The 27353-nt window shown below is 35.8% G+C and overlaps 1 protein-coding gene across 27 annotated transcripts in view; it reads right to left on the bottom strand.

Moving 5' to 3' along the window:
* Nucleotides 1–27353, bottom strand: part of AFDN (afadin, adherens junction formation factor) — a 114496-nt gene that overhangs the window by 24907 nt on the left and 62236 nt on the right. For all 27 annotated transcript variants that reach the window (XR_012055133.1, XM_030268377.4, XM_030268383.4 and 24 more), the window contains 7 exons: nt 26708–26853; nt 24369–24463; nt 22229–22494; nt 21625–21768; nt 20267–20465; nt 18511–18614; nt 16991–17077 (listed from right to left, as the gene is read on the bottom strand). Coding sequence is in view for 26 of the 27 variants with exons in the window: in XM_030268377.4 (XP_030124237.4) it covers nt 16991–17077; nt 18511–18614; nt 20267–20465; nt 21625–21768; nt 22229–22494; nt 24369–24463; nt 26708–26853 (1041 nt within the window). In the remaining variant the exon portion in view is untranslated. The remainder of the gene's footprint in view (nt 1–16990; nt 17078–18510; nt 18615–20266; nt 20466–21624; nt 21769–22228; nt 22495–24368; nt 24464–26707; nt 26854–27353) is intronic.

Here is a 27353-nt window from a genome sequence, read left to right on the forward strand (position 1 = left end):
TTCAAACCTCCTAAGGTGCTGGTTCCCATCAGGGCACCAAATGACAGAACCAGTCACCACCTTTCCTTGCGGGGAACTGAAAGTTAAATGACAGCATTTATATGTCCCTTCCTCTGCCTCCAGCCACTCAGTATACCTGAAGGCAAGCACCTCGAATTCCAAAGGGCAAAAGCAGCAACTCACCCACCCACCCTTGCAGTTATAAGCTCATGCATCACATCTGCCATTGCAGGAACCAAACAGCAGCTTTTCTTGGTGGCCACACTGACAAAGGATAACCAGGTTCCTCTGAAGCCACCTGGAATTGACAGCACTTTTTTCCAGTCCTAACTTCAAAGGATGCTAGCAGGAATCTCTTCCTCTTGGGTCCAGAAATTCAGACAAAGGTCTGTTTCACATAATGATTAGGTAAAAACAAGCAGAGCTTTGGAAGAGCACTGCCACTTAAAACAGTGCACACATTAATCACGCAACTTTGGTACTCATTTATTGCTTAAGACACTATATTCATCCATATACATAACCTTTCTCATGCTTGATTATGACTCTTAGGCACATTAAACAATGTTGAAACTTTCTGTATAAGCCCATGATATTTGGCTTATATTGGTTTTCAGATAATGATGAAATAAACATTTTCAATTGCATAAATACCCATAAGAGTGGTTTCTAAACTGACTGTAACTCCTAAGGTTTAGTCACTGTTTTCAGAACCATCTTTTATCAGCTCAGAAATCTGGAAGCCAGCAGAACAGAAAAGAAGCAAAAATCACCACGGTCACTAAAAATCTAAAAGGGTCATATTTAGAAAACTGCTTAGAATTCTGATTACTCCCTTACAAAATGACACTAACAGAACCGTAAGGTTCAGGTGATAACAAGAATCATCAGAAACATGGAATATCTTTCTTGAGAGAACCAACTAAGCAGACACATGGGCTCCTCAGCTCAGCAACAATCAAGGGAACTGAAGGCCAATTGGATTAGGAGCTGCACTGATAGAATTATTTACCATCACACTATCAGCCAGTAGAAAACGCTTTCTTACTTCTCCTATTATATCTAGCATGCTTTAAATAATAAAACACAAACAAAATGCAACCAACCTCCACCCTGAAAAACATTTTCCATAGGATTTCATAATTAAATTGGGAAACAGCCAGGAACAAGACTGCTGAAGGATGCCAAAGTGTAAACAGAATCCAAGATTCTGTAGGGCTCTTTGAGGCTTTAGAGGAAAAAAAACCAACCAAACAAACAACATAAACCCCCCCAAACAGATACAATGCATTCTGAAATTACAGAAAGCTAGAAACCGGGATGAACCATAAAATAGTTTGGGTTGAAAAGAACCTTAAAGGCCATCTAGCTCCAACCACCTTTGCACATACAGTGACACCTTCCACTAGACCGGGTCGCTCAGAGCCCCATTCAACTTGGCCTTGAACACTTCCAGGGATGGGGCATCCACCACTTAGCTGAGTAAGCAGTTCCAATCCATCACCACCCTCACAGTAAAGAATTTCTTTTGACCATCTAATCTAAACTTACTCTTTTTCAGTTTAAAGCCATTCCCCCTTGTCTTGCCCTTCTAACAAATCCCTTTGCAGCTGTCTGGCTGGCCCCATTTATGTATTGGAAGGCCACAACTAGGCTACTCTGGGGCTTTTACTTCTGGCTGAACAATCCCAATTCTCCCAGCCTTTCCTCATAGGAGAGAAAGATCTTACACTTTTGTTATGTTCTTTGGCTAAAGGCACCACAGCTGGAAGATACTGTATCAGTTGGAATTTTGCTCTAACTGCACCTATACTCTAACCCTGACAGTAATTCTTCATTATGATTCAAAGGAGCTGACATTTTAGTCCTCATTGCTTCTTTTCTGATGATTTTATGATGTCTATTCAGTTTGTCAATCTCTTTCCTGTTCTTTTTAAGGAAATTATGAGCAGACGTATGAGCTTCAAGTCATCTCAGTTAAATACAAAACTAATGCATTTTGAAAGCATAAAAATAATTTTAAAATAAATCTCTGTTCAGATTACATTAAATAAAAATCTTTATCAGTTACCACATCTACTCATGTCTTATTAGGACCAGTGAATTTCTCCTTTAATTCACATGTCATTCAACATGTTTTTAACGATACGCATGTGCTTTCAAAAGCTTGGGAAGACTTCTCACTGAATACCCTTAAAATCAACTCATCACCTTCCCTTCAACTTTTACGGTAAGATTTACAGTAACTTGAATGCAAATTCCTGATTTCTATTGAAATAGACTTGATTTTGCTTTGGTTCTACCTTCTAGAAGGCTGCATTAGAAGGAAACATACAATTTTCAGAAACACGGAAAGGTTCTTAATATGTAGTCACCCATACTAAACTCCAAAGTGAATAAAATTCTCATACATTCCACATGGGTTTTCCTGTTTTCATTTACTGACTTAACAAGAAAACAGATTTCTTTGTGAACTACTTATTAAACTGCTTTTCTTTCAAAGGAATGTGAAGGTCAACGTAATTAGAACTATTCCCCCACAAACAGAGCAGTAACACGTGTGTATCGGTAACAAAAATATGATAAACCTTCTTTTCACTTCATTTTATTTTCTCCAATTGTTAATACCAGAAGCATGTGTATCCATATGGCTTTTAGTCCAAACAGAAGAACATAACTGTAAAGGAATCAGATGACTGTGGAAAGCGAGAATGAAGTAAGCATGGAGAGATGGCTTATTGCCTTTCCCTGAGATTAATATACTGAAACCTACAGCATGTTTTCTCAAATATATATAACCAAATACAAATCAAAAAAACCTTAAGTGTTATTCAAAAGTATTCTTCAAAAAATAATATAAGATATTCTATATTTAAAAAGCTTCATCCACTGCACCACACTTTCTAGTGCTACCAATCTACCCACTTTCTTTCACACTTGATTGCTTTTCCTGCAACCAACTTTTCAACTTTTTCCTGCAATCCTTGCAGAAAGTAAAAGATACCCTTTGGAGGAAAAAATTGGGAAATCCTCCCCTAGAAGTAATAATTTAAGGAAAAAACCCACTAAACTACTCCTGCTGCTTCAGTTTACCTGGGTGACAATATTCCTGAACTGAACTGACTATAACACTACTCTGAAGACTTCTAAATAATATCTACTTTTACAATGAATAGCCAAAACAGAACTCTGGGGGAAAAAAAATTCTATAAAGAAGATCTTAGCTGAACATAATTCAACAAACAGTGAACTGGGGACTGAAGAAGGGAATATGGTATTTAAAAATGCTGATGTACATCAGACCTAAGCTTCAATATGAGAAACACCTCTATTCAGTGCTTTTACAATCCAGTTAAAAAATCAATACACAAAAACCTTTATACACAAATAAAGTGCATAAAGTAGAGAGAAATAGTTTGGAGGCCAGGAGTGAAGCGCTATCCACACATTTCAGGATTTTTTAAGTCCTATAATAATAAATTAATTACAGTGACAGTAGTAGTACACTTATAGAGTGTCCGGAAGAAACCCACCTGTCTGCTCCCATGCTGTCTCACACTTGGAGCTGTGCAGGCACTACTGTGTTGTGGCAGGTCCCATGACAGACCTGGCTGGAGACTCAGCTGATCCCTGTCTCCAGTTCCCCTCCTCCTAAATACAAGCTTTGCTTTCAACTTAATCAGCTTCTCTAAATTGTTTACAGAACAGCATGACTGTTCATCACAGGGCAGGAAAGGAGGTTGCTAGGAGGGATCTGAATCATTAAGAGAGGTTAATTCCTTTATTTGGTGAATAGTGTTATTTTCAACCCAACAACTTAAACCATTTGAAATTCCTAAGTTCTACTATAGCTCACCTCCTGACTTTTCAAGCAGCTCTATGCAGTGTCTGCAAAACAACTGTATTCTAGTGGGAGCTGAGCCCTAAAACAATTGGAAAACAAACACCCATATACATGCAGGTTCCCACACAGAGAAGTAAACTACACAGTGGAAAGTGTCTTCATTTTTAAACATTTGAACACCTGTATGAAAATATACTTTCCAATTTTCCCAAATCCTACCCATTCCCCTTCTAAATGTAAAAAAATCCTAACTTTATCAAGGGATTGAGATGAATGACACATGTAGAACAGATGAAAATGCATCTGGCTAAAAAACACAATGCACTTTTACTCATGTAATTGCACAGTGGGATAAAAATGCATCCTGCCCCCTTTTTTTTCCAGAGAGCTTTATTAGTTCTCTGAGACAAAGCATGAAAACATTCTTGAAAATAATCTTCTCCATGCTTGGACTTGCTCATCTTTAAGATACAGAAAGCCAGCATGTGGGGGAAACTGAGGCAAGCTATTAAATCCAGTATCCAAGATGAAGCTGCACATTAGCATGAGATGCAGTATCTCTATCAAGATTTTCTAATCATTTCACACTTATCTTAAGAAGTAATTAAATGTTTTAAAAGAACTCAAGGTGAAAGATGTTAACACATTGCACTTGGAGTTTAGTCAGAGTATTAGAATAATTAATCCTAAATTTGCTGTGGTTTACAGATTGGAAATCTATGACAAAGGACAACTTTTCCATTTAACTTGAATTTTAATAACTGGAATTTCAAAATATTTTCTAATCCTACTTGGGAGGCAAAAATAAACACAGGACACTTCTGCACACATGTCTGCTAGAATGGTAATTTAGGTCATTATTCTAAACCTAAATTAAGAAAATGTATGGAAAATGTTTAAGCGACCAAACTACCATCTAAAAACGAAATAAACAAGGAGCTCTCCCTTATTGATAGACAAAAAGGAGCTACAAGTCAAGAGGATAAATGAAAAACTGAGGCATGAAACACTATCAATAAATCCAGAGATTAAAACTTACCAGGAGTTCTACTTTCCTTAGACCTACCTTTATCTCATCTGTGTGGGCCCATACAGGGTGTGACAATATTTAAAGTTGGACTGAAGGAAGATAGGGAAGCTTTTAGAAAAGAGGAGTAGCTTTATTTTTTACAAGGCAGGCTAGTTTGAAACAGTTCTTATCACAGAACAAAAACATGTTTAGAAAAATCTTACAAGATGGAGTCTAAAATTACAACCTAAGGCTATAAATAAAAACAAAGGAAAATAAAAAGCAAGGAAATGAAACACAGAAAGGGTTTATTAGACATTTGAATGATGATGATGATCGCTGAGTTTCCTATCAGTACTTTTCACAGGCCATGAGTTTCAGAGTCCACGCAAATCTAACTTCACCTGAAAATACGACCAAAGAGTGGAGCAGAGAACAGCTAACCAGCTGGAACTGCAGCAAGAGTTTCCAATTCCTTTTAAAAAAATACTACTATTTATCTTGGAGATGAATGAATTCAGTCAGACTGGAGCAAACAAAAAACCCATTAAAATCCAACAATTAAAGCTGACATTAAAATCTCACTTGAGAGATAACTTTTTTTTTTAAACATGTATAAATAACATGGTATATTCTGATAAATGTGCTCTTATAGATGCACACACATATATTCTTTTCAACTAATTCAGGAAAAGTGCTTGCTAAGCACTCATATTTGGAAAATTAGGACATAGTGAAGACTTTGTAAACTTTCACTTATAATTGTCTTCTAAATAGCAGTAGGATAACTGGAAAACCTGAGCTAGATCCCAGGACACATGACCTATCAAAAAGGAATTAAGTAAAGAATTTATTGAATAAACAAACAAATTCATTAACTGCATTGCTTTCCTGTAGGGCCTGAAAGATTGGAAGAGTTCTGAGAACTCATGTAACTATGGCAATCCACAGCAGTTGAAGAGGCAATTTTGGCACCTCTGGTCAGCACAACTTCAGCCTCTAGAATACTGATAACATTATATTTAAGATGCCACTGACACAGGGCAGGGGAGCAAACAACTAACCACTACAGTACCTCACTAAAACAGAACCTGAAAGGTGAAGAAAACAAACAACCTCCCCCCAGTATTATGTTTATTCATAGGATTTTCATTCTTCAAGTCACACAGACTTTAATCTAAAAAAAAAAAAACCAACAAAAACAAACAAATAAAACCCCCAAAAAAACAAACAAACAAAAAAACCCCCCAAAAACCGACAAATTCACAGGGAGCAGGAGGATGGAAGGAAAACTAATTTGATACAACAGAGCCAAGTAGATTTAATGCATTAAAAAAAAAAAAAAAAAGCTCAGCTGAGACAATGCTATACAAGGATTTCATACCTATTTTCCAAAAGGGTATTTGCCCCTTTTAGGCTTGGCACAATTTTCTGCTTAATTACAAAAATTTTGTCATGTTAAAGAAGTCAAAGGACCAAGCTGGATAATGTAATCTAACCTCAATTTTTGAAAGAGCCTAACAAGAAAAAAGTCCTTTTCTAGCACATCCATTTATAATATATCAGTACAGAGTAGCCCATAATTGTTTGCACGATGAGGATTATTTTGCAAGCCCCTCCTTGCTTTAAAAGGATTGTGCCCAAAATACTGCATTTGCTTAAAAATATCACTATGAAAACTGTAGAAATAAAAGAAGCAGCACTAAAAATACCCAACTAAAACAAACTTCACAGCTATTTCTATAAAGTATTCAGACCAATGAAGAAAAGAACTAGATAAACTACAGTGATCTAAAAAACGAATTTGCTACTCCTGCATCAGGAGGATGTACAAAGTACCACAGTAATGAATTAATAAACATGACAGATTTAATCAGAGTAGTTAAGAAGAACAGATTTTATTGCTAGTGTTGCTCTGTCACAAGATGAGTTTTGTAAAACTTCCTTGTCAGTAACAGACACAGGAACCTTTGTCTCACATACATTTCATCAGCCATAAAACCAGAACACACCATGTAGTGCAACTGCATAGAAAAGTCACAGTTTGAATAACAGGAATATCCAACAGACTTAATGGCAGCACCACAGCAATTCCTGAGCTGGTGAGTCACTACAGAAGCATTAAAAGAAGGCACAAGAAATTCTGCTTGCTCCTCCTTCCCATTTGGTATCTGCCAGGACAAGCAGCCATAAAGGCGTGGTGAAAACAACAGCCAACTCCTTCTAGTGAGAATCAAAATGCAGCTTCATTCCCAGGTGAGCCACCCATGCTGTGACATGCTCATGGGGACCTGCCACCTGCAGAATGATGGCTTGGAGGTGCTGAAACATCACACAGCCTCACCAGTATCCCAGACTAAAGAATGAGAAGGAGTGAAGGTCCATCTGTAGAGTAGGTGCTAACCTCTTAACAGCTGAACTACTCCCATGCCCCACCCAACCTAGGTGGATCACGAACGAGATATATTTTCTGTGAGGTTAGCAATATTCTTGCAGTTTTAGGAGACCTGTAAAATGACTGGTTATTTCAGTACCTATAATGAGAACTATAACTACAAAAACTATTATAAAAACACCTTTACAGCTGTTAAAAATAACAGGAGAATTGTATGAAGTAATTAAGGAAAAACTATGCATCTGCAGAGCAGATCTGCAGTACAGCACCTAACCAAACCGGTGCTGCTCCAGACAATTAACAGAAAGGCTCTGTCATTACTTGCTCAGAAGCCTCTTTTGCCCACACCCATTGAGCTTCATATACTTTGTTTATCACTTTGATAAAACTACAGCAATGAACAGCTTCCAATGAAGACTGGCAAAATCACACCTGATTAAAAAAATACATTTCAAAAACAAATTTAAAAAATGTTAGATGTTTTAATACAAAAAAAAAGTTTTAATATAAAAGCCAAGTCTGACATTTTTCCATAAAATGTCAGTCTTCCTAATGATCTTTCAATATAGAAACGTACATTTCTGTCTTTAGTACATATACATGTAAATAGTTTCAAATTTCACATAAATACTAAAATACAAAAGTAGTCCTGAACTGAAAGTATCTTCACTCTCCAAATATACTTTGAATACACAAAAGTGTCATACAGTCACCAACATTTTAAGTAATACTACAATTTAAGGTGGCTTCAGATACCAAGACTATATGTCAAAACATTTCAGTAGTTCACATAACCATAGATCTTTTAAAATTAATAATTTTCAAGATTTTATTAAATTCTTCATATTTATGCAAACACAAAATGAGATTTTATTTCAAAAATCTAAGTATCACATATATGTGTGCACACATACACAAATATACCTTACTAAAGGTATCTGGGATGTCTCAATGCTTAGAGCTTTTCAAATTCACTTAAGCTTCTGTGATTTTATAATTTTAATTTTTATAAAATTAAACAGTTTAATACAGAATGAATCAACTGCAAATAAAATGCGTTTAAAGAAAATAGCATAGAAATGTAGCTTATCAAGTCTGATACCAGCCATCAGGCTTTTTATCTGCCTACATACAGAGTAGATTTCATTGATCTTTATCAAGGCTAATTCCTGATTCCAGATTCTTAACCTTCCACAGAAGCTCTCTGTAAGTTCTAATAAACATCCTTAAAAGCAAGTTTATGGAACAGAATTAAGTCTCACTCTGACTGCCCTGGTGAGTAATTCGTCTAGAAGCAATTAAATAACCCAAGCTTGTAAGCATTTTAAAAAATAACAGTTTACTAAACTACGCAACAAATTTACAAATTCACTCTCTAGGAAGCAAATGCAAAGGTTTTTGACCACCCAAACACTCACATCCCACAAAGCTGAAGGCGTTCTTTAGCTTGGATGAGTATATATTTTATCTTCTTTAGGTACTAAACATATTAAGTCTAAGACTACTCACTGAACTACTTGCTGTGGGCCCAGAGACAGGAGAAAGGCCAACTTTGTAGCTTCTGGTCCCACCTCTGGCAAGGGCCAACTTTTCTGGACTTGAAAATCAGAAAAAACTGACTTTGTCAGAGAAAGCTAAGGCCTGTGCTGCCTCAAGACCAATGCAGACACTTTGGAAATCTGTCATCATTAGAGAAAATACTTTTCAAATATAAATGAGGTGAACCAGCCTACTGTATCTAAAACTGATCTGTTAGCTGTGGTTACAGCTGCACTGAGTCATGTACTCTGACTTAAAAAGATTTTAAAAACTGACCCATACTCTACATACAACATACTTCTGCTTTCCCCTCTCACATACTCCTCCACATGCCAGGGGCCGAAACCCAAACGTTCCTGGAGCTAGAAAAAGTACAGTCACAAGTGGGCAAAATATTTCCAATTAAACAAAACAATCACAAGATTATTACCAAACCTTTGGTGCTAATCAACATTATTCAACAGGCAAAGAAACTAACCATTTAACTGCTATGACCAATTCCACAGCAGCTTTAAACTGCACTGGGTGGAAAAAACAGATGGGAAGTGTCTTACTACACAGAGGAAAAAAAGGTAGATTGGCAGCAGTACATCCAACATCTGAAACATCCAACAACCTAGAAACTTCATGTCTGGTGTATCCAGATGCTCTACTTACAAGAAACCTCTAAGGGAGTAAAGAGAAAAGACTGAATAGTTATTTTGTTATTTTTAATGGAATATTTTTCTTCTTAATAAAAGAATGTTTGCAACCAAGACTGACTTGCACACACAGCAAGCAAGTGAATATACTCTCATCTTCTAAATGTGCTTCTCACAGGACAACCCAGTGTTCTGAAGTGGATGTCCTGAATTGGCATTAATAAATTATACTGTACTGTACTCTTGTGCATATGTAGTTGTATGGGGATTTTAAGTGTTCAGCATGGAAAGCAGGTACACTGACACAAAGAGCTCTAGCATCTTGTGCTAAACAGAAATATATACATTTACAACAGCATGATTTCTCCCACACTCCATAAAGGCAACAGGCCTAACATTTAATTCTAAGATTGGAATCAAGTGTGCAACAGTTCCTAACTTTACTTTACTCTCATGAAATGAGAAAAGTAGTAAGTAAATGCAAAAGGTTTCATATGCAATATTTGCAAAAGACTAAGCTAATTTTGTTCATTAGTCTTTCTTAACCTTTCTGAAGTCTTCTTTATTATTATAAATGATGCAACTTAATATACTACAAATGGATTAAAGGCACTCTTAATTTTCAAAAAAAGAAATTAAATATATGAGCCTGTTTTATTCCATTTCTCTTTTGTTTCGAAGGAAAAACGTTTCACTGAGCACAAGGAAAATATATTGCTTGAGCTCTACTTCACCAGACAAGGGTTAACTTTTTAATGAACGTTTGCTATAAATTCTCCATGAGCACTGACACACTAATAATACTCAGAGTTATGTACAAATCTACAAGTTGTATTACAGGTTCTGCATTGCTCTTCCTCGGTAACTCAGTTCTGATTTTATGGCTCAGCTTAGTTATGTCTGCATTAGGCTTCACAAGCAAGACATAGTGGGCACTTTATTTTGGAAAAAAACCCATCCTGTATCTCTACATTTTTTTCAAAGAAATGGAACTTGCTTTTATAGTTAAGGAAAAATTACACCCCTAAAAACCCAGATCATTAACTTCCACATAATACAGGCTCTGCAGTTTCAGATGGATACAATGTAATCCTGGATCAGTGTGTACACTAACACATACTATCAAGCACCTGAATTCCTACTCCAACTGAGTAAAAAGTAAACACAGAAGTTACTAAGTTCCGAAAGTCTTTTCTATTAACAGGGAAAAAAACCCAGGCAAGCTATATTAACATGCATCGAAACAGAATTTTCAAAGTTACTAGAATGCCAGAATTTAATGAAGCCTGATGCAAGAATTCTAGCTACAGTGTATGTGCAGTACTGTTTTAGCAGGCATGCTAAGAAGTGCCTGCATACACATGGTATTAGTGCAATGAGAAAATGGCACATGAATTTTAAAACTCACTGTCTTTCAGACGTCCTAAAATACACGTCTGGGTCACATATTTGCAGTATCAATCTAAATACAAGCGAATAAGTAAGACAAAATTCACTCCACTTGAGCAGAGCTGAGGTCTCACAGCTATTGAGAAGAATAATCATACTGTTATGGTGTAACCTTCAGATTTTACACAGCACATAAAAGCATTAAAAAAAATTTTGTACAACATCTACAGGGCAAAAACTTAAGCAAAAACTCTGCTGGAAGTTAGGAATCAACAAAAACCAGGCAAACTGCTAACAAAACAGTTACTTATTTGTTCATGATGAAGACTAAACTGGCAACCTACATACTATTTTATTTCTGTGAGACTGAGAAATCTGTTCTGGAAATGGGAATTATACAGTGTATTTTCTCTAAGATACTCCTAAGAAAGAAGCTTGTTAAGGCAACACCAGTAGTTAAGTTTAATCTTTTAGTACTGAACGCTAAAAAAAAAAAAACCCAACAAAAAACCACCTCCACAAAATTTTGAATCTTATTACTGAAACATTCCAATTAATTCATGCTGGCAGGAAAGGCCAGAAAATTTCCTTACATACTTAGAAAACACAGCCACAGGAAGGCTTTAAATGCTGAGGTATTTGAAATCTTAAGACTTAGAACATATGTAAAAAAGTTAAGAAAGTAAAAAATAAAAAGCTATCAACTATCTATATTTGCAAACACAGTTTTGATCTACATTTGTATATTGTTACCAGTATAATTAACTACAAGCATAATTTACAATTTTGGGAAAAAAATTAAATTCATGTTTAAACCTGTTTCTTCTACATGGATCTCCTACAAGATATATGTAGGAAAAACCTTCATAAAAATTTTACTTTAAAATTGATATTCCTGCAGTCTCAAATCCTCCTTAAATTTAACACCTTGAACTGACTGCTAAATATAAAATGACAAACAGTTGTTTAGAAATTAAAGCACCTTAGAATAATTTAACTTTTCCTTACAAACAAGATTGACAAATAATGCAAATGTTACAAATCTTTTTTAGAACAGTAAGTCCATTCCCCAAAGTATTTACTGCTGAACAGTCATACTCATGTTTAAAAAGCTTCTATTCAAAACAGAAACGCCTTTTCACCCCTCATACTATTTCAGTAAGCACTACTTAATCTGACAACCTCTTAAAAAATCCTAGAAAATACACTCTGATTTATGTGCCAGTGGGACCATATACATATGTATTTTAAGTTCCTTGTATATATTTTAAGGTAACTTTTTCTGTTGATACTACTAAAAGATGACTGGACAAGAAGTAGAAGTGTGCCATACTTTAAAGAACTAAATCACAATACACTAACGAGTATAACCAGCGTGCAAAGATTAATCAACAAAACTTGCTCTATCGTTCCTGCAGGACATGGAAATCCTTCCTTTTGTGCAGCAGGAATTTAAACAGAATTTAAATGCCTCTCCTCTGCGAATGTGTTGAATAAGACACCCTAACTGTAACGAATTTGTACGTTCTGATCTTTTCAGAAGGGTCTAGAGAGTATTACTCACACTGCTTGGGACATTGATTTTAATTATTCTACTATGATTTTGTAAGAGGAAAACAGACTTTTAAAGGAACCTGGATTAAAGCCAACTAACATGACAAGTAAACAGATCACAGGTCATGCTATTCATGCTCTGGCATAGTAAAACAGTAGTTATCACACCTAAAACTTTAAATATTAATAATCACTTCCACAAATTTCAGGAGTACATATGAAGAACAAACTAAAAAATTAGTTTTTTCTTTCTAGATTTTAGAAAGTTAGCTACTAACATCTGACTATATTTAACTGCATGCTGTATTACATAGTTGCTACATGAACAAATAACTACTGGCAGGTTTAAACAGGCAAGAGAGCAGGAAGAAGTACAGGGATAGTAAAACTTCAGAGAGAAACAGTCCCAACAGAAACCTGAACGGACTTACCATGGATTCTGTTCTTCCAACAACAGAAAACCACATTTTGATCTCCGGGACTACAGATCCTTGAAAGAAAAAAAACAATTCTCCACTTCTCTTCCAGCCCTCAACAGCAACCACCAGCTCTAGTCTGCTGGATTTTCCAAGATACCCATCAAGATAACTCGGAGCTCGATGCTATGACAGTGTAGCATTTATCAACACCAGCTATAACCAACACAATATTCAGGCTCTTACGTAATCAGTTATGCTGTTCTGACTTCCATTTAGTGTAGAGGCTTTATTAAACTCTGAAAACAGCTAGAAAAAACAAAAAGGGAGACCTTTTGTACTAAAGACAAAAAACCTCCAAATTAAACAGGAAGTAATGTGCTGGCCCACAGATGGCTAAGAAGTCACATGCAAAAGCACCCAAAAAAGTGATATATTTTTAAAGTAAACTGCATGCACACGCAGCTTCCAAATCATCTGGATTTCATAAAAACTTAACCACAATGTGGTTGGGAGTCTGGCAGCTTTTAACATCAAAACATCTTTCGGGGTTAGAGCAACCAAAGTCTGCACACAACCTCAAAAAGCAACACTGTTCCCCGTTCCCTACGCCCAACCACTCCTACCAACTACATTTCCATATTCCATTACAAAAGCTACTGCTAATAAAGCTACAGAGTATTACTGTAAGCAAGCAGGCAGTATCTACCAAAGGGCAGAACAAGAAGTTATTCTTCTGGATCACATATGAAACTTTAAATAAAAAAATAAATTGGTTTAAAGCATTCAGTTTAAGAACTGCTGTTAGATAATTTTCCAAATTATATTAAAAAAAACAAAAAACAAAAAACCAAAACCCAAACAAGCACAACACTGTTTACAGTGCTCTGGAAGCTAACAGCTGTTTCATAAGTAAACTTGTTTTCTCTGCTATGTTTGCATATAGCATATGCACTTACTACATGTTTGCTCAGAGGGGCTGTCCTGCCTCAGATAACACAAAAGTGAGGTGAATTACGTGATGCACTGAATTTCTGCTCTCTCTGGCACTCCTGGCAGGCCTTTAAAACTTCTAATTAAATAAAATATAAGTAATGCACTTAAACATTTTACCTGTCTCTAGGTGGGAAGAGGATCCAACACAGGGTTCCCCAGGGACGTGACACTTTCATATACTCCTTGACTTACCTCTTCAGGTTTTGTTTTGGTTTTAATTACATTAATGTACACATGTTTGCAATCACCTGGTATCCCAAGGTAATACTACTATCATAAGAATAAGCAGGTGCACAGCATTTCAAAGCAAGTTGGTGATAATCAACTTTCTCTGCTTCTACAACCTTTGCTTCAAGTTCAATCCTTATTTTTTGATTGCGGAAGAGAAAGTGTAACAATCGCTTGATAATTATACACATTTGGTGTAAAGGTTTATATAAGTTATGATTTCTAATTTGTCATTAGAAACTCTTCATTGGCACAGACTTTAAGCTAACAAAACCCCAAAACTAATAAAATCTCAATCATTAGATTACAAACTTTTTAGATGTTTCCTCAGAGATGAACAGAGATTTTCTAGGTAAGCACACATTTTTTTTTGCAATGGGTAGAAGGAAGAAAAGCAGTCCATTGTTATTACTTTTCTTTATGATCTCCTGACAATCTGCCCATTTTGTCTACCTCTAGAATGTCATCAAGCTGCACATTAACAAACTCAATCCAAAGCCCATGGCAAGTATGAGAAGCCCCATAACACATAAGAAAGGCAAGTCAGCGCTGACATGCAAAGGTATTCTCACAACATGTTACTGAAAGCAAGTACTTTGTCACATCACAGGAAAAGATCTGTTTTCCTAACAAAAGCTAAACAGATTCAGGGTTGTCCTTCACTGGTTGGAGCAGGGCCTGTTGACCAGCTGAATATTCTACTGAGACAGCCCTTTCGCAGCACTGTAGAAACCAATACTTCATTAAACACAACTGGGCCAGCAATCAGACTCCTGTGCAGGGCAGCAGCAAGTATGATCTTTCATTTCTTCAACTTCATGAGCACCTAATAGCCAACCTTTTACTATTAGAAAGTTTAGAAAAATATGAATCTGTTCTACACTTGCCTCTCCCTCTCATTTCAGGCATTCCAGCCAGTTAACGTTTAGAAAATTTTAACAAATAGTCTACTGGATTCTTTCTGCATTTTTGAAGTTTAAAATCATAATTTTAACTTTTATGCTGCTAAAAGATATACTACTTGAGACATTTAGAAAAATATGCCAGTAAATATCAACAATCTAAGGAATAGAAAAAAAAATGCACCAACCCTTGCTAGCTTCTCACTCACTCAATTCTCTAAGCAGTTCTGTTCTGACCAGACTGAGAAAATGAATGCTTGTGCATTCTTTGTATTCTTCTTTACTCTTTTTTAAAATGAAGCCTATTACAGGAAAAACATGCTGATAATTATGCTCAGTAAGCAACTTTGAACCTCTTGAAAATAATCCCACTTAACTACTACAGCAACTTGTTTCAAACAACGCATACAATCATTTCTATCCAATGAACATTCTGATGACTTCACATTAAGCAGAAGTTTCTATTGTACCTAGACCAAAACTAAAACAATCTGTTTCTTGCTTATTTCAGAACAAGATTTAAAACATAACTTTTTATATCAGAATTCCAGTATTAGGGCAGCACACAGCAGTAAGATGAAAAATGACAGCCTGAACCAGTGTTTCAGCAACTGCGCAGGTGAAAACTGTTCCTTTCATGACTGAGCAGGTATTCCTTTACAGATGTCAGAACTCATGAAATGTATTAAATAACTTGTAAAAAACTTTCAGATCAAGCTTACACACTGACCAGTAGCACTCTTACATACTGCTAATGGAAGCTAAATGTCAGTTGTTAAATCAACATCCAGAAGCCAGCCAGCTCCAATGAAAGAGGAAACTTTTCCCCCGTAATATGCTGCTTCACTCTAGATGAGAAATTAGATTTCACAGAGTAAAGTGAAAAAAATTACTTCCATGGCACACGTTGAAACGTTCACCAGAAAGGCAGATGGCAGTCAGAAGTCTGATACATTTTTAATCCAGTGGCAAGAACAAGTATTTGCTTCTCTAATTATTAACCCACTCCACTAAAATCAGAGCAGAAAATTGAGTTACATTTTCCAGATCCTGAACTGTTCCTCAATAATTGCTGATTGTTTAGAACTATGCACCTGACACCATGAATTCCCTTACAGATATCAGAAATAATTCTTAAAAGATACCATGCAAGATTACCATTTCAAGAACAGACTATGAAATGAGTGAAGGTTGTAAAAAGAAAACAAACAAACAAACAAAACAAACAGTGCTGTTTAGAAGCAATTAATTATGTGAGGTAACTTAAAAGTAAAACAATAGTGTTTTCAGCTCATGCACTGAGCACCAAGGGGTACCACAGTGTTCTGAAGTTTCACATACTACACAGTGCAGAGACATTAAGAAAAACTTCTTCCATCTATTGCATACCACCTAATCACAACACAGACTTTTCGGTATCACTGTTGCATAAATTACGCAACAGTGTTTAAACTCAAATGATTGTTTGCTATTTGATTCAGTTAATAAAGCAAAACCAACCAACTAGTGGAGTCTTCCATCTGGTGGCAGGAGATGTATGTGCATTCTATACATTACTAGGTAGTGCTGGAAGCTACAGCATACACCCGCAATTTTGGCTATTGTGCTGTAGGTCTCCACTGTAAAGAAACAAAAGCCATTCCTGCACCTCTACTCTGTACAAAAGAAAAGGTGTTGTCTTCATGGCAGAAAGTATTCCAACTTTAATGTATAACTTTGAATTGTTTTGTTTATTCATCAATTAACCCACACACACACTGTGTTTACTTCTTTACTTTCAGCAGAAGTGCTAAATACACCTGTTTATTAATTCCGTTTAATAACACTAACTTTTGGCTCTGAAAAATAGAATAATCCTGAAGAAGAGGTTTGAATTGAAGTGTCATAATAACTACATCTATATTATGTTTTCCCTTGTATTGTCCCCATCTGCGTGTTTTTCGGAAACATTTCCCAATCAGAATAAATGCATGATATAATAATGTGCACAAATAACTTAAGGGAAACAGACTTTTTCCATTAACATTTTCCACAGCAGGCTTTCTTCAGTAAGACTTAAACAAACTGACTTCCATACCTTGGCAGCAACGATGCTCAATCCCATTCCATTTTGTTTTTTTAGTGTTACAGTGATAATTTCAGGTTCTTTTCTCAAAGGCTGAGCCTTTCAAATAGTGAAGGGGAAAGAAGAAAAAATTCAGAAGTTCATATTCAATGCTAAGCTAGGAAAGTAACTAAGCAAAATCGTTCATTACAAACAAAACTACTTTGTTAGAGCAGTGGGTCTCACACCATAAATAATATATCTGGTATCTGTTTTACAGGTAGAATAGCTAACATTTAATTAATACAGGTTCATATTAAGTACAACACCTGTGTTATACTATACCGCTGAAACTTTGAGGTCTACTCATTGTTCCTCCTTCTTTAATTCAAAAATGAATCAAAAATAGAAATGTAACCGGTCTATAAAACAGTAGTTACTTTTAACAAAAACTGAAATGCAGACTCCATAGGCCTCTATTACAAAGGTGATGGTGATCTACACAGAGAGCTCAATTTTTAGTGCTGTATCCAGAAGATGGTATTATCTTTGCAGAATTATTAAGAAACCAATTCATTTCAAAGGCAGAATTAAACCTCTGAAATAAAGTTTCAAAAGATTTCACTTCTGAATGCTCTTGAATACAGCCAAAGTCCCCAGACATGTTCAGTATTTTTTTTTTGTATCTTTCAACATTGCCGGTTCCTCAACTCAAAAATTTGTCATCACAATCTTCATTAGCTGAGGAATGTCAGTTGGAGCATATTAGCTTGTATGCAGACTGAAACGTAACTGCAAGGTCAACAAGACCCATGACAAGTGAAAATATAAGCCAAGGAGAGTAATTTAAAAAATATTAGTAGTTTTTGACTGAGTTCAAATATTAGAAATACAAGTAGTTTTTAAGCTGAAAATACTAATTAAAATATGATGCTATTTCTGTTTAGTTGCTCTAAAAATTATTTCACATAAAGCCACCATCTTTCCAAAACCAAGCTGTTCGGGAACTTGGATATTTAAACAGACAAACAGAAAAACCCATCACAGAACAAACAAACCCTTACAACAGAAACGAAAAAACCCTGACCTTGCACTGAAGTGGGGCCCTTTTTAGTAAGTATAAGGTAAAGGAAAACTAAAGATTTTTGATTTTTTTCAGGAAAAAGCACCAGACTAGAACTTAATATTAAATATTTGGTTGGTAACTGCTAATTTATAAATAAAAGCAACCTGCAGTTCCATAAGTTATTTATAGATCCACATCCATATATATTTTTGCCTGTGTTTAGAAGAAATTTCTTCACTCTTTATTCTCAGATTGGGGGAATATGACAAAGTTTACTTATGTGAAAATTATAATCATACTACAGCCTAGAAAAACAGTGACTTAAAAAAAAATCTCCAAACCGTTCCTTAAATGTACCAAATTCACGGATGAACTACATGTTTAACAATAAAGCTTATTTTTCCTAATAAGGACTAAAACTGATCACATAAAACTCAATGCCTTGCAAAGACTGCAGTCAGTAATTATTCACTGAATCAATACCTACCAGCTCAGCATTCTCATGGGACAGGTGACTTTCATAATCTGCACCTTCAAAGTATATTGTCCATGTGCCTGGTGACCGTGGATGAGGTGTTAGTCTACAAAAACCTGAAAGAAAAAGTAACATCAATATAGTCATGGTACTTTCTCAAGACATTAATTAAAACAAAATAATATTCATCCTTTTATATTCATTAACATGTCAAATCTTATGTATCAGATGCCATTATGGGCTTTGCTGCATTTTTATGCTATTACCTACAAAATCCTATAGTTCCATAGCTGTTGCTTCTCAGAAATATACTTATTTAAAAACACTGCAAGTTCATAGAAAATTCCGGGGCTGCAAAATACAGCTTTTATCAACCAGATTCAGAAGAGACATGAAACACCAAATCCTCTTTTAGAATACAAACTACCAGAACTCTGATTAAAACGCTGCTACAGATATCTACTTTACAGAGGGTCTAGCTAACCAGTCTCAGCATAGATTTAGCAGAGGAGAAGCTCTGTGTGCACTCAATATGGTTTTTTAAATGCAGCACTGCAATTAACAGGTATTTAGTTTGATTTACTTTTTGTTATTTGAAAAATTCCTATAATTTTGAAAAAGAAGCCACAGTAGTTCAGAAATATCCAACATTTTCTCCTAAATCAGGGACATTGAGAATACATATCACACATATATTGTCAATCACTCCATCCAACAATTATATTCACCTCCTCATAAAGACAATTTTTCAGCAATTCAGTTTGCACTGTTTCACTCCAAAAAGTCTCTCAGCATAATTTAACGTATACCCAGAAAGTAAAATTTTGAACATATGCATTAAAAAAACCTTACTTATAATGACTATACAGCCATTCACATGGCAACTGAATTATACTTACTAATTAAATAATTTATGCTACTAAACTCCTTTAGTCTCAAAACTACATCCTCTGTAACTAACTGGGCTTTCAAAACAGTCCGTTTCCTACTTTTCTTTTAAATGCAAGAAAATATCTTTTCTATAAACTAAGTTGGAAGCAACAATTGCAAAGGTTCACTGTAGTATAGAGTCTGCTTTTTCAATAGCCTCCTTTGCTACACCCTCTTATTTACCTTGACATTTCTGTACAAGTTTTTTTAAACTGCTTTTAAGCAGAAAATCAAGAAATATTAATAAAGTTGAGTAGCACCAAATAAAGATTATAACTTGTTCATTTACTGAAAATGCTCAGACCAGACCCCCTGCTTTATTTTTACAAGTTTAAGTCAGTTTTATGCAACCACAAGATCTATCATCTACTTGTCATCTGAAATTCTGTTGGACTACAAATGCCCAAACCGTAAGTTCTTACACTGATCAACAGTGAAAGAATTATTTTAACTTCATGGGGTTTTTTTAATGTTACATGGAAGCAGCTGATGAGCAAAAAAAAGTTTGATCTTAACTATTCAATTCTCATTAATTTTAAAAATCAAGAAAGTTTTGGAGCAAAGGCAAAACAATATTTCAGCAGGCTCTAGTAATTCTAGACTTAATTCTAGATACTGCTTACTTAGGACCTTGAAACTGAAAGAAAGGGACAGTGAGAAAGGGTAAGGATGAAAAAAGCCTTAATAATTTTAATGGCTTGCAAAAGCAAACACTTGAAGAACACAGTATAAAAAGACTGACTCATACACAAAGAAAAAGTGGCTTATGCTTACCTAAAACACATTCTGCATTCTGTGTCTGCTACACAGATCATTTCAAAACAACAAATGAACTAACCTCTTTGACAGAGTGGATCTAAAAATTCTTGTAAACCACTTGGAACATTTCTGACAACATCACAGGAATAGCCATCTTCTGGTAAGAGAAAAGGCAGCTGTAAGTCAGGATCCTCTTCCAGCTGAACTTCTCGGCCGTCACTGCGAGCAAGTTCATCAGCTGTATTTTCTGCAACAGTTACTACATTCTCTATCAATTCCTGTACAGAAGGCAGAAAGACATTGTTACTACAAAGGGATCATTTTATTAAGATAAAAAAACCTTACATTAAAAAGATGCTAAGACTGCAAGAAAAATCAGCTTCTTTGGCTCTGCTGTCTACAGTCAGTACACTACATTGCTTTAGTTTATGAAATCCAATAGATAATTGTATTAGCAAATGAGACAGAAGCTCTTATTTTTACTTCAGTATTTTCCAAATCTGTGGTGCATGTTTTTAATATATTATTATTAATAACAATAAAAACCAAGCAACTATGGAATTCTACCTATGTGTAAACAGGTAATATAGGTTATGTTCTTCAGGAAAAGACTTTTTAGTTTGGTAGCCAATACAGAAAAACATCTCCAAACTACAAGTCCCTCCTCCCATTCCTCCAACATCTTTCGGGCTGTTGTATTAGTGCTTTTGACTTAATAAACAGCTGTATCCAAAGTTAAAAAAAGATGGACCTTGTACACAATGCATGTGGCTATATAAATATTAGACTGCCTCTGCCTTGTTTTTTGTTTTTTTTTTTGAGATCAGTGAACTATCAGAGTTTACCTGAAGAGTATTTTTTACAATTCTGCAATAACCCAGCTTTTGAATTTACCATGGATAAAAATTCTAATAGTCAGTCATCTTAAATATCAAGAAAAAAACAGAGTCCCAAAAACATCATTATACATATATATATATATATATATATATATATATACACAAGTTCCAGGTATTAATATGCTTATGTTAATCAAAGGACAACCTGTCTGCTGTCTCTATGAAGGGATTCAGGATCCCTCAATATTTATATCCCACATGTCAAAAAGTGTAGTGTTTCTGATGGTTTCCTTTGATTTCTACAAATTATCAAACTTTGCTCCGTCTGGTTACCCAGAACCAGATATTAGGGGTGCTTCTGTTCTCTCTTCTAGCACCCTTCTGTATTTCATTACAAATGGTGTAATGCAGTGACACCTCCCTGAATATGTGCAACATGGAATGGTACCTTCCTTTCCAACCCAGTATAAGAGATTCTTGTTAACACCCTGCTTGAGTCAGTGAAGTACATCCCTCAAAGGTAAGATAGCTATTCACAGCTGGTGCTTTTTATCTTAGGTATGTTAAAACTGGACAATGAGTGATAGAAGGGACTTACTGTTGGGATAAGTGGTTCATCTGGAGCACAGTGATAATTCTGCAACAAGGCTTGTAGCTGCAGAGAATTCAGCTTAAAGCAAGTACTGTTAATATTTGGAACATCTGCATGTGAGTATTTGTCCATGGTAAGCAATGTGGTTGCCTAGAGGGGAGAAAAAAATCCCAGATGACAAATTCAAACCAGAATAAAACTTTTAAGACTTGTGTCTAAATGTTCTTTAGATAAGATGGGAAAAGAGAAAGCAAAAAGACAGATTTGTAACAGAAACAACATCAATAGCCCCCCCAAACAAACACTAAATAAAGATGGATTAATACTAAATCTGTCATAAATGAAGCATATGAATTTTTCAGCTACTCTTCCCGTCTCTGTTCAGTATAGTTACAGCTCAGCCTTATAAATGGAAATTTCACTTGTAACGAAAACATCAACAATATTGAAAATATGTTTTGTGTCTTTGCCTCAATGCTACCTCAGCATTCCAGGACTGACTCACACAAGCTATACTTGTCCACATGCTATTTTCTACAAACACAGTATACGCAAATACTGTCTTTGAATATACGAATATGTGAGAAGTGTCAATCACAAATACACTCACCTGTACTATTCTGCTCAGGTGACAATCAGCAGCCAATTCTAAACCTTGTTTTTCTGCCCAGGCTTCAATGTGGCCAAGCTGTTGGCGCATGATAGCTCCCCAGTAATGTGAACATAACCCTGAATCTGGGGCTGTAACTAATCTGTTAAAAAGCCACATGTTGATAAAATGAAACAACTGGGAGAAGAGCTGTATGGTCAGAGCAGCATTTACTCTACATCTTCGCAACAGGGACATGGCTCCAGTCAAGGTGTGCAGCACATCATCTACAGAGAAACAAAATGTCACTCGTGCACAAACTGTACACCTGGTTTAGGCAGTAACACAATGACACTCAAGTCAGGCTGGTGAATGCTAGGTGGAACCTATGTGTATTTAAATACATAGTCTTTCAGAAATACATTTACTGGTCCATGATTTTAAACATAGAGCAACATTAAAATGCTATGTGGAACACAACCCCTGAAATGAAAACAAATTCTTGGGGAAAATATTTATCATACTGTCTATACCCATTGTTTAAATCACATTCTCATTTCAGTAAACTGATTTTTCTATTCGTTTTTATAACAAGCTCATATTACGTTCTTCTGTGCAACCTTTATATTCTACTGTTTCAAATGCATATTCCAATTATTCCATAGCTTCTTCTAAGTATCAAATTGTACTCAGAAATTTCAGCTGAAGTTATTTGCATTGTATGATGCACTTAAACTATAGAATGCACCTTTTGTTTCCACATCAGATTTTTAAAACACTTCAAAATCCCATCTTCCAATTACTCCATTGCAACATTATCTATCAAGCAACAAGACTTCTATTAGCATCATCAAGAACAAACACCCTCATATGCTTCCCATGGAAGCAACACATTTATCTCCAGGTCTTCTTTAAAGCAATACTTTTCATTGGAAATCTCTTTTGAAAACACCATTAGTTTTTTAGAATTGAAACTCATGATTGTGTCTGAAAAAAAATATCTGTAGGTTTTAAGAAATCTATAATGAAGCTCAAAAATAACTGAAATAAGAATAGCATCTGCTTTTATTCCAGTATCAGCTTGCTGCATCTTCTGGGTTTGCATCCCCAGAAGTACTCTCACAGTACAGTGCACTACAAACATAGCAGTGCATCTTCAGTCTTCCTTAAAGGCTCAATGCAGGAGAAAAACCAAGAACAGAAAGCTTAAACCTAAAGTACCAGAAAATATCTATGAAATTTTCGTAGTTCAACAAAATGCTCTGTTTAATTGCTCTGCAGATCACTTTTCCTTCAATTACTGAGGCATTAGAAGCCTGAGCACAGTCACTGAGCCAGGATTACAGGCAGAATGTGATAGCACACATTGAGCAGAGTGCTCTGGTGGCAAGCATCATGTTTCAAGTATCCCAGCAGGGAACTCTGGCAGGAATCTACACATCCAGTCAGCCTGATCTTAGTAGCTGGGAGGTTCTTGATCAGGCTCTCCCATAACATCTCTACAATGAAACTGTCAAGGTGAGGACTGGATAGCAACCACGCTTGGACAACAGGACTTGTTGGATTTGCAGGTACAATGTCCAGTTTGCAACTACAGATTAGTGGCTTCCGTCATGTTTTGAAGGGAGACCGATACTGTTTAATGAATTCCTTTAATTAATGATCTGAGCAATGTGATGGAGCACATTCTCAGCAAGTTCACAGATGATATCAAGAGGGGGCAAAATACTGATACACTAAAGAGCAGCAGTATTTTCAGAAGGGCCTCAGTAGGCTGGAGAAATAGGCTGACAGGGACTTCTTGAAGGTCAAAGGCAACTGTCAAGTCCTGCATGTGAGACAGAGTAAGTCTGTGCAACAGCACAAGACAGGTGCCACCTGAACAGAAGACAACCCTGATGAAAATCATGGAGAGATCCTAGTAAACATCAAGTTGAATGTGATTGAACAGTGTGTCGTTGCTTGAAAGGTATCCAACTGCACACTTAGCTGTTGAGTCAGCAGCAGTGCAGCTAGCAGGAGGGAGAGAGGGAAGCAATCCTTCCTATGCACTCAGCATTGCAAGACTGCATCTGCAGCACAGCATCCAGTCTCAGAATCCCTGGCACAAGGAGGATACAGGTTTAAGAGATCATATTCAGCAGAGATCAAGTAGTCTAACCTATTTTAGGCCTCTGAGGATTATTTTCCTCTGGATCATCAAGGAATGCTGGCATGTAGTTATTAAGCTCTGATTGCAGACAATGAACCAGGTACCTGGAAAGGAATGGGGGAAAGAGTGAATTTTAAATCCTCTATGAGTTCATTACAAAGTTTCTAAAGAAAAGAGTTCTATCAAATTACAAGATTCCTGAAATTTCTGTGTTATGAATGTGATTATAGGAAATTCAATAATACTTTTTAAAAGGCCCAAGAGACCAATTTTCCCATTTATTTCCTAGAAACGTTGGACAAACAATTAGGTTACTGGGAACAAGCACAGATATTTACATGCAATATTGCTACCACACTGGTAAGAGAAAGTCATAGGACACACGAAGAGATGCTGTCAGGCCAATTTTGAGTTCCATAAGTTTGAAAAAATAATTTCTTCCAAATAGAAATAGATTTTTCTTTGTTTTAAAATCTAGCAAGAGTAGTACATAAAAAAAATAAATTCATGCTGTGACTCAACACACAAAATCCTGAAATTACCCTAGGGTTTTGTGTGAGAAATTTTTGATTCTTTTATTTCTCCCTTTAACTACCTTAAAATGAAAATCTGTTTTAGTATCCTTTCTCTTCAAATAATTAAACATTCTCTTTAACTCTGTTTTTGCTAATTCCTATTTTCTGTTAAGAACTGAAACTAAAAAGTAATCAGATTGTAAAGCTATGTATACAAGAAAATACTTCATGGCTTTCTAAAGCTCCCCCTTCGTTTCACTGGAAACATTTTTAACAAAATACAATTGCTAGGAATTAAATCCATGGCAATTTCAACCAGTCCTGGAATATACCAGTTATGACCAAGTGACATTTCCACAGCACTTCTTTCTGTTCATGCTTCAGTTGTGCTTTTTTATTTGCCTTCTAAGTCCATCTTCCAGGAGTCTCCAGAAGTTTAATACATGCATTTGGAATCTGCCATATTACACTATACTTAGGGAAAATCCACACAGCTAAAATTCAAGACTAATTTTGCATCTAGATTGCTGATAATGTAGAGAGAAATACAGCACCATTCCTTCCTAGCTGCAGCAATATTCTGTCTTTGATGACTACCCAGCCAATTAAAGTAGCAGGAAATTATTTTAAGATACCAATTCAAGACACTGAGCTGTGGCAAAAAGCACAGCTTCATTAACAACTGGTGATTTAGAGATACTACAAAAAATTGAAAGACTTTGTCAAAACAGCTGCTTGCTATGCCCTACTTGCCCAAAATTTACCAACAGGAATAAAAAAAAAAAAAAAAAAAAGGAATCTGCGGGAATCCATATAAAGGGGTCTGGTGCTCCCCTGAAACCTTTCTGAAGTTCTATAAGTAATGAAAAGGTTTCACAAATTACACATATTGCTCTTCTGAGAAACACAGCCCCTCAAAGCTAAACTGTTCAACCATGGCTAGGTCTCCCATTCTCATCACAGTGAAAAAAGAGCACACAACACTGTATTTCATATTACATGCATCTGAAACAGTCATCCTACTAGTGGGAGTAGGCTGGGTCTAAGTCACCCAAGGTACACTGGGACAACTCTAAACATTAGTTTCTGATTGGGAAATTGGCTGTGAAATACTTTTTCAGCAGTGGCTTGAGGAGAAGGAAAAACTCTGCATATGAACAAAAGTTAAGCCTTTCTTTTTGATTAATGCTGTGCTCAGCCAATACTGTTATCTTTATTTAAGGGCACTCTCCTCTGAGGGTTGCCCTTCCCATTTGGTTATTTAATTCAATTTTTCCTTTAATCAGTATTGTAATTGCCTGAGCTGACAAGTATAACTTGATTTTTATTCCAAACCAAAACCTGTCCTTCCTTTTTTAAGAAAAATCTGTGCAAAAAAACACTTTGAAAATTGCTATTTCTGAGAATTATGAAAGTACATTATATTTAGAAGCCCTTAAAGAGCACAAGATTCATTGCTTTAAAAACCCAGGAATATTTAAGCCTATATATTTACATACTAACAGCAAAACTAACCTTTCTTCACAATTTCACATTAAATTAAAAGAAAGCAATCAACAAAAACTGAATTTCCCTATCATTATCAATGGCAGCCTCAACTATCACAGGATCATCTAACAGAGGAAACTCATGCACAACTCAGTGATCCATATTCACAAAATAGAGCATCTGTCTAATGTAGTAAGTCTAGGCTGTTCTTTTAAGTTTTCCTCTCAGGTATTTAACAATACTCAAAGGATATTAATGCAATATCTAAAATTTGAAATGTGAAGTTTTCTATAAATCACAGAAATAGAGAAAATGGTAATTGAAATAGAAGTTTGATAGCCTTACTTGAATGCCATTTGAACCAAGTGTGCCAAAACATCTTGTGCATCCACAGTAATTCGGCTAAGATCTCTGTCTTGCTTTATGAAATTGAGAAGTTCAGATGCATTTGCCATCCAAAAGGCAAGAGCCCCAGCAATATTCTTCTGTTTCTGTAAGTGGAAAGAAGCAAGAAATAATACAGGGAAATAATTTTCTGATAAAGCACAGCAGCTTAAAAAGGCTCCAAAAGATAGACCAGTACCTCTTCCCATTTCACCAAACATCTCTCAGATACCAGATATTTGCAAAATGTTTGTACGTAATTGCTGTAACTACTACGTTCAATTTGAACATTTTCACCGAACACATGAAATACTAATAAATTGCCAATAGCCATATCAATGAAAGCCACAGTGTAAGCATCTAATTACACAGTGCTAAGAGCTTAGCAGATGCAGTATCTGGTAATCTGTGCACTTTTAAGCGCATATTCACTACCGCCCACTGCCACGCTGATACTGCGCTCACTGGCTTTGATACCACGTGATTCAGTATCAAGTACTGATCTATCTCACCATCTCCCGACCACAAATGCCAGGCCAGGCAACCTCAGATGGAATCCAAAGAATAGGAACCACAAACAACGAAAAAAGAAAATAAAGGGAAGAAA

This window comes from Taeniopygia guttata, chromosome 3 (genome assembly GCF_048771995.1).
Source record: "Taeniopygia guttata chromosome 3, bTaeGut7.mat, whole genome shotgun sequence".
Taxonomy (NCBI): Eukaryota; Metazoa; Chordata; class Aves; order Passeriformes; family Estrildidae; genus Taeniopygia; species Taeniopygia guttata.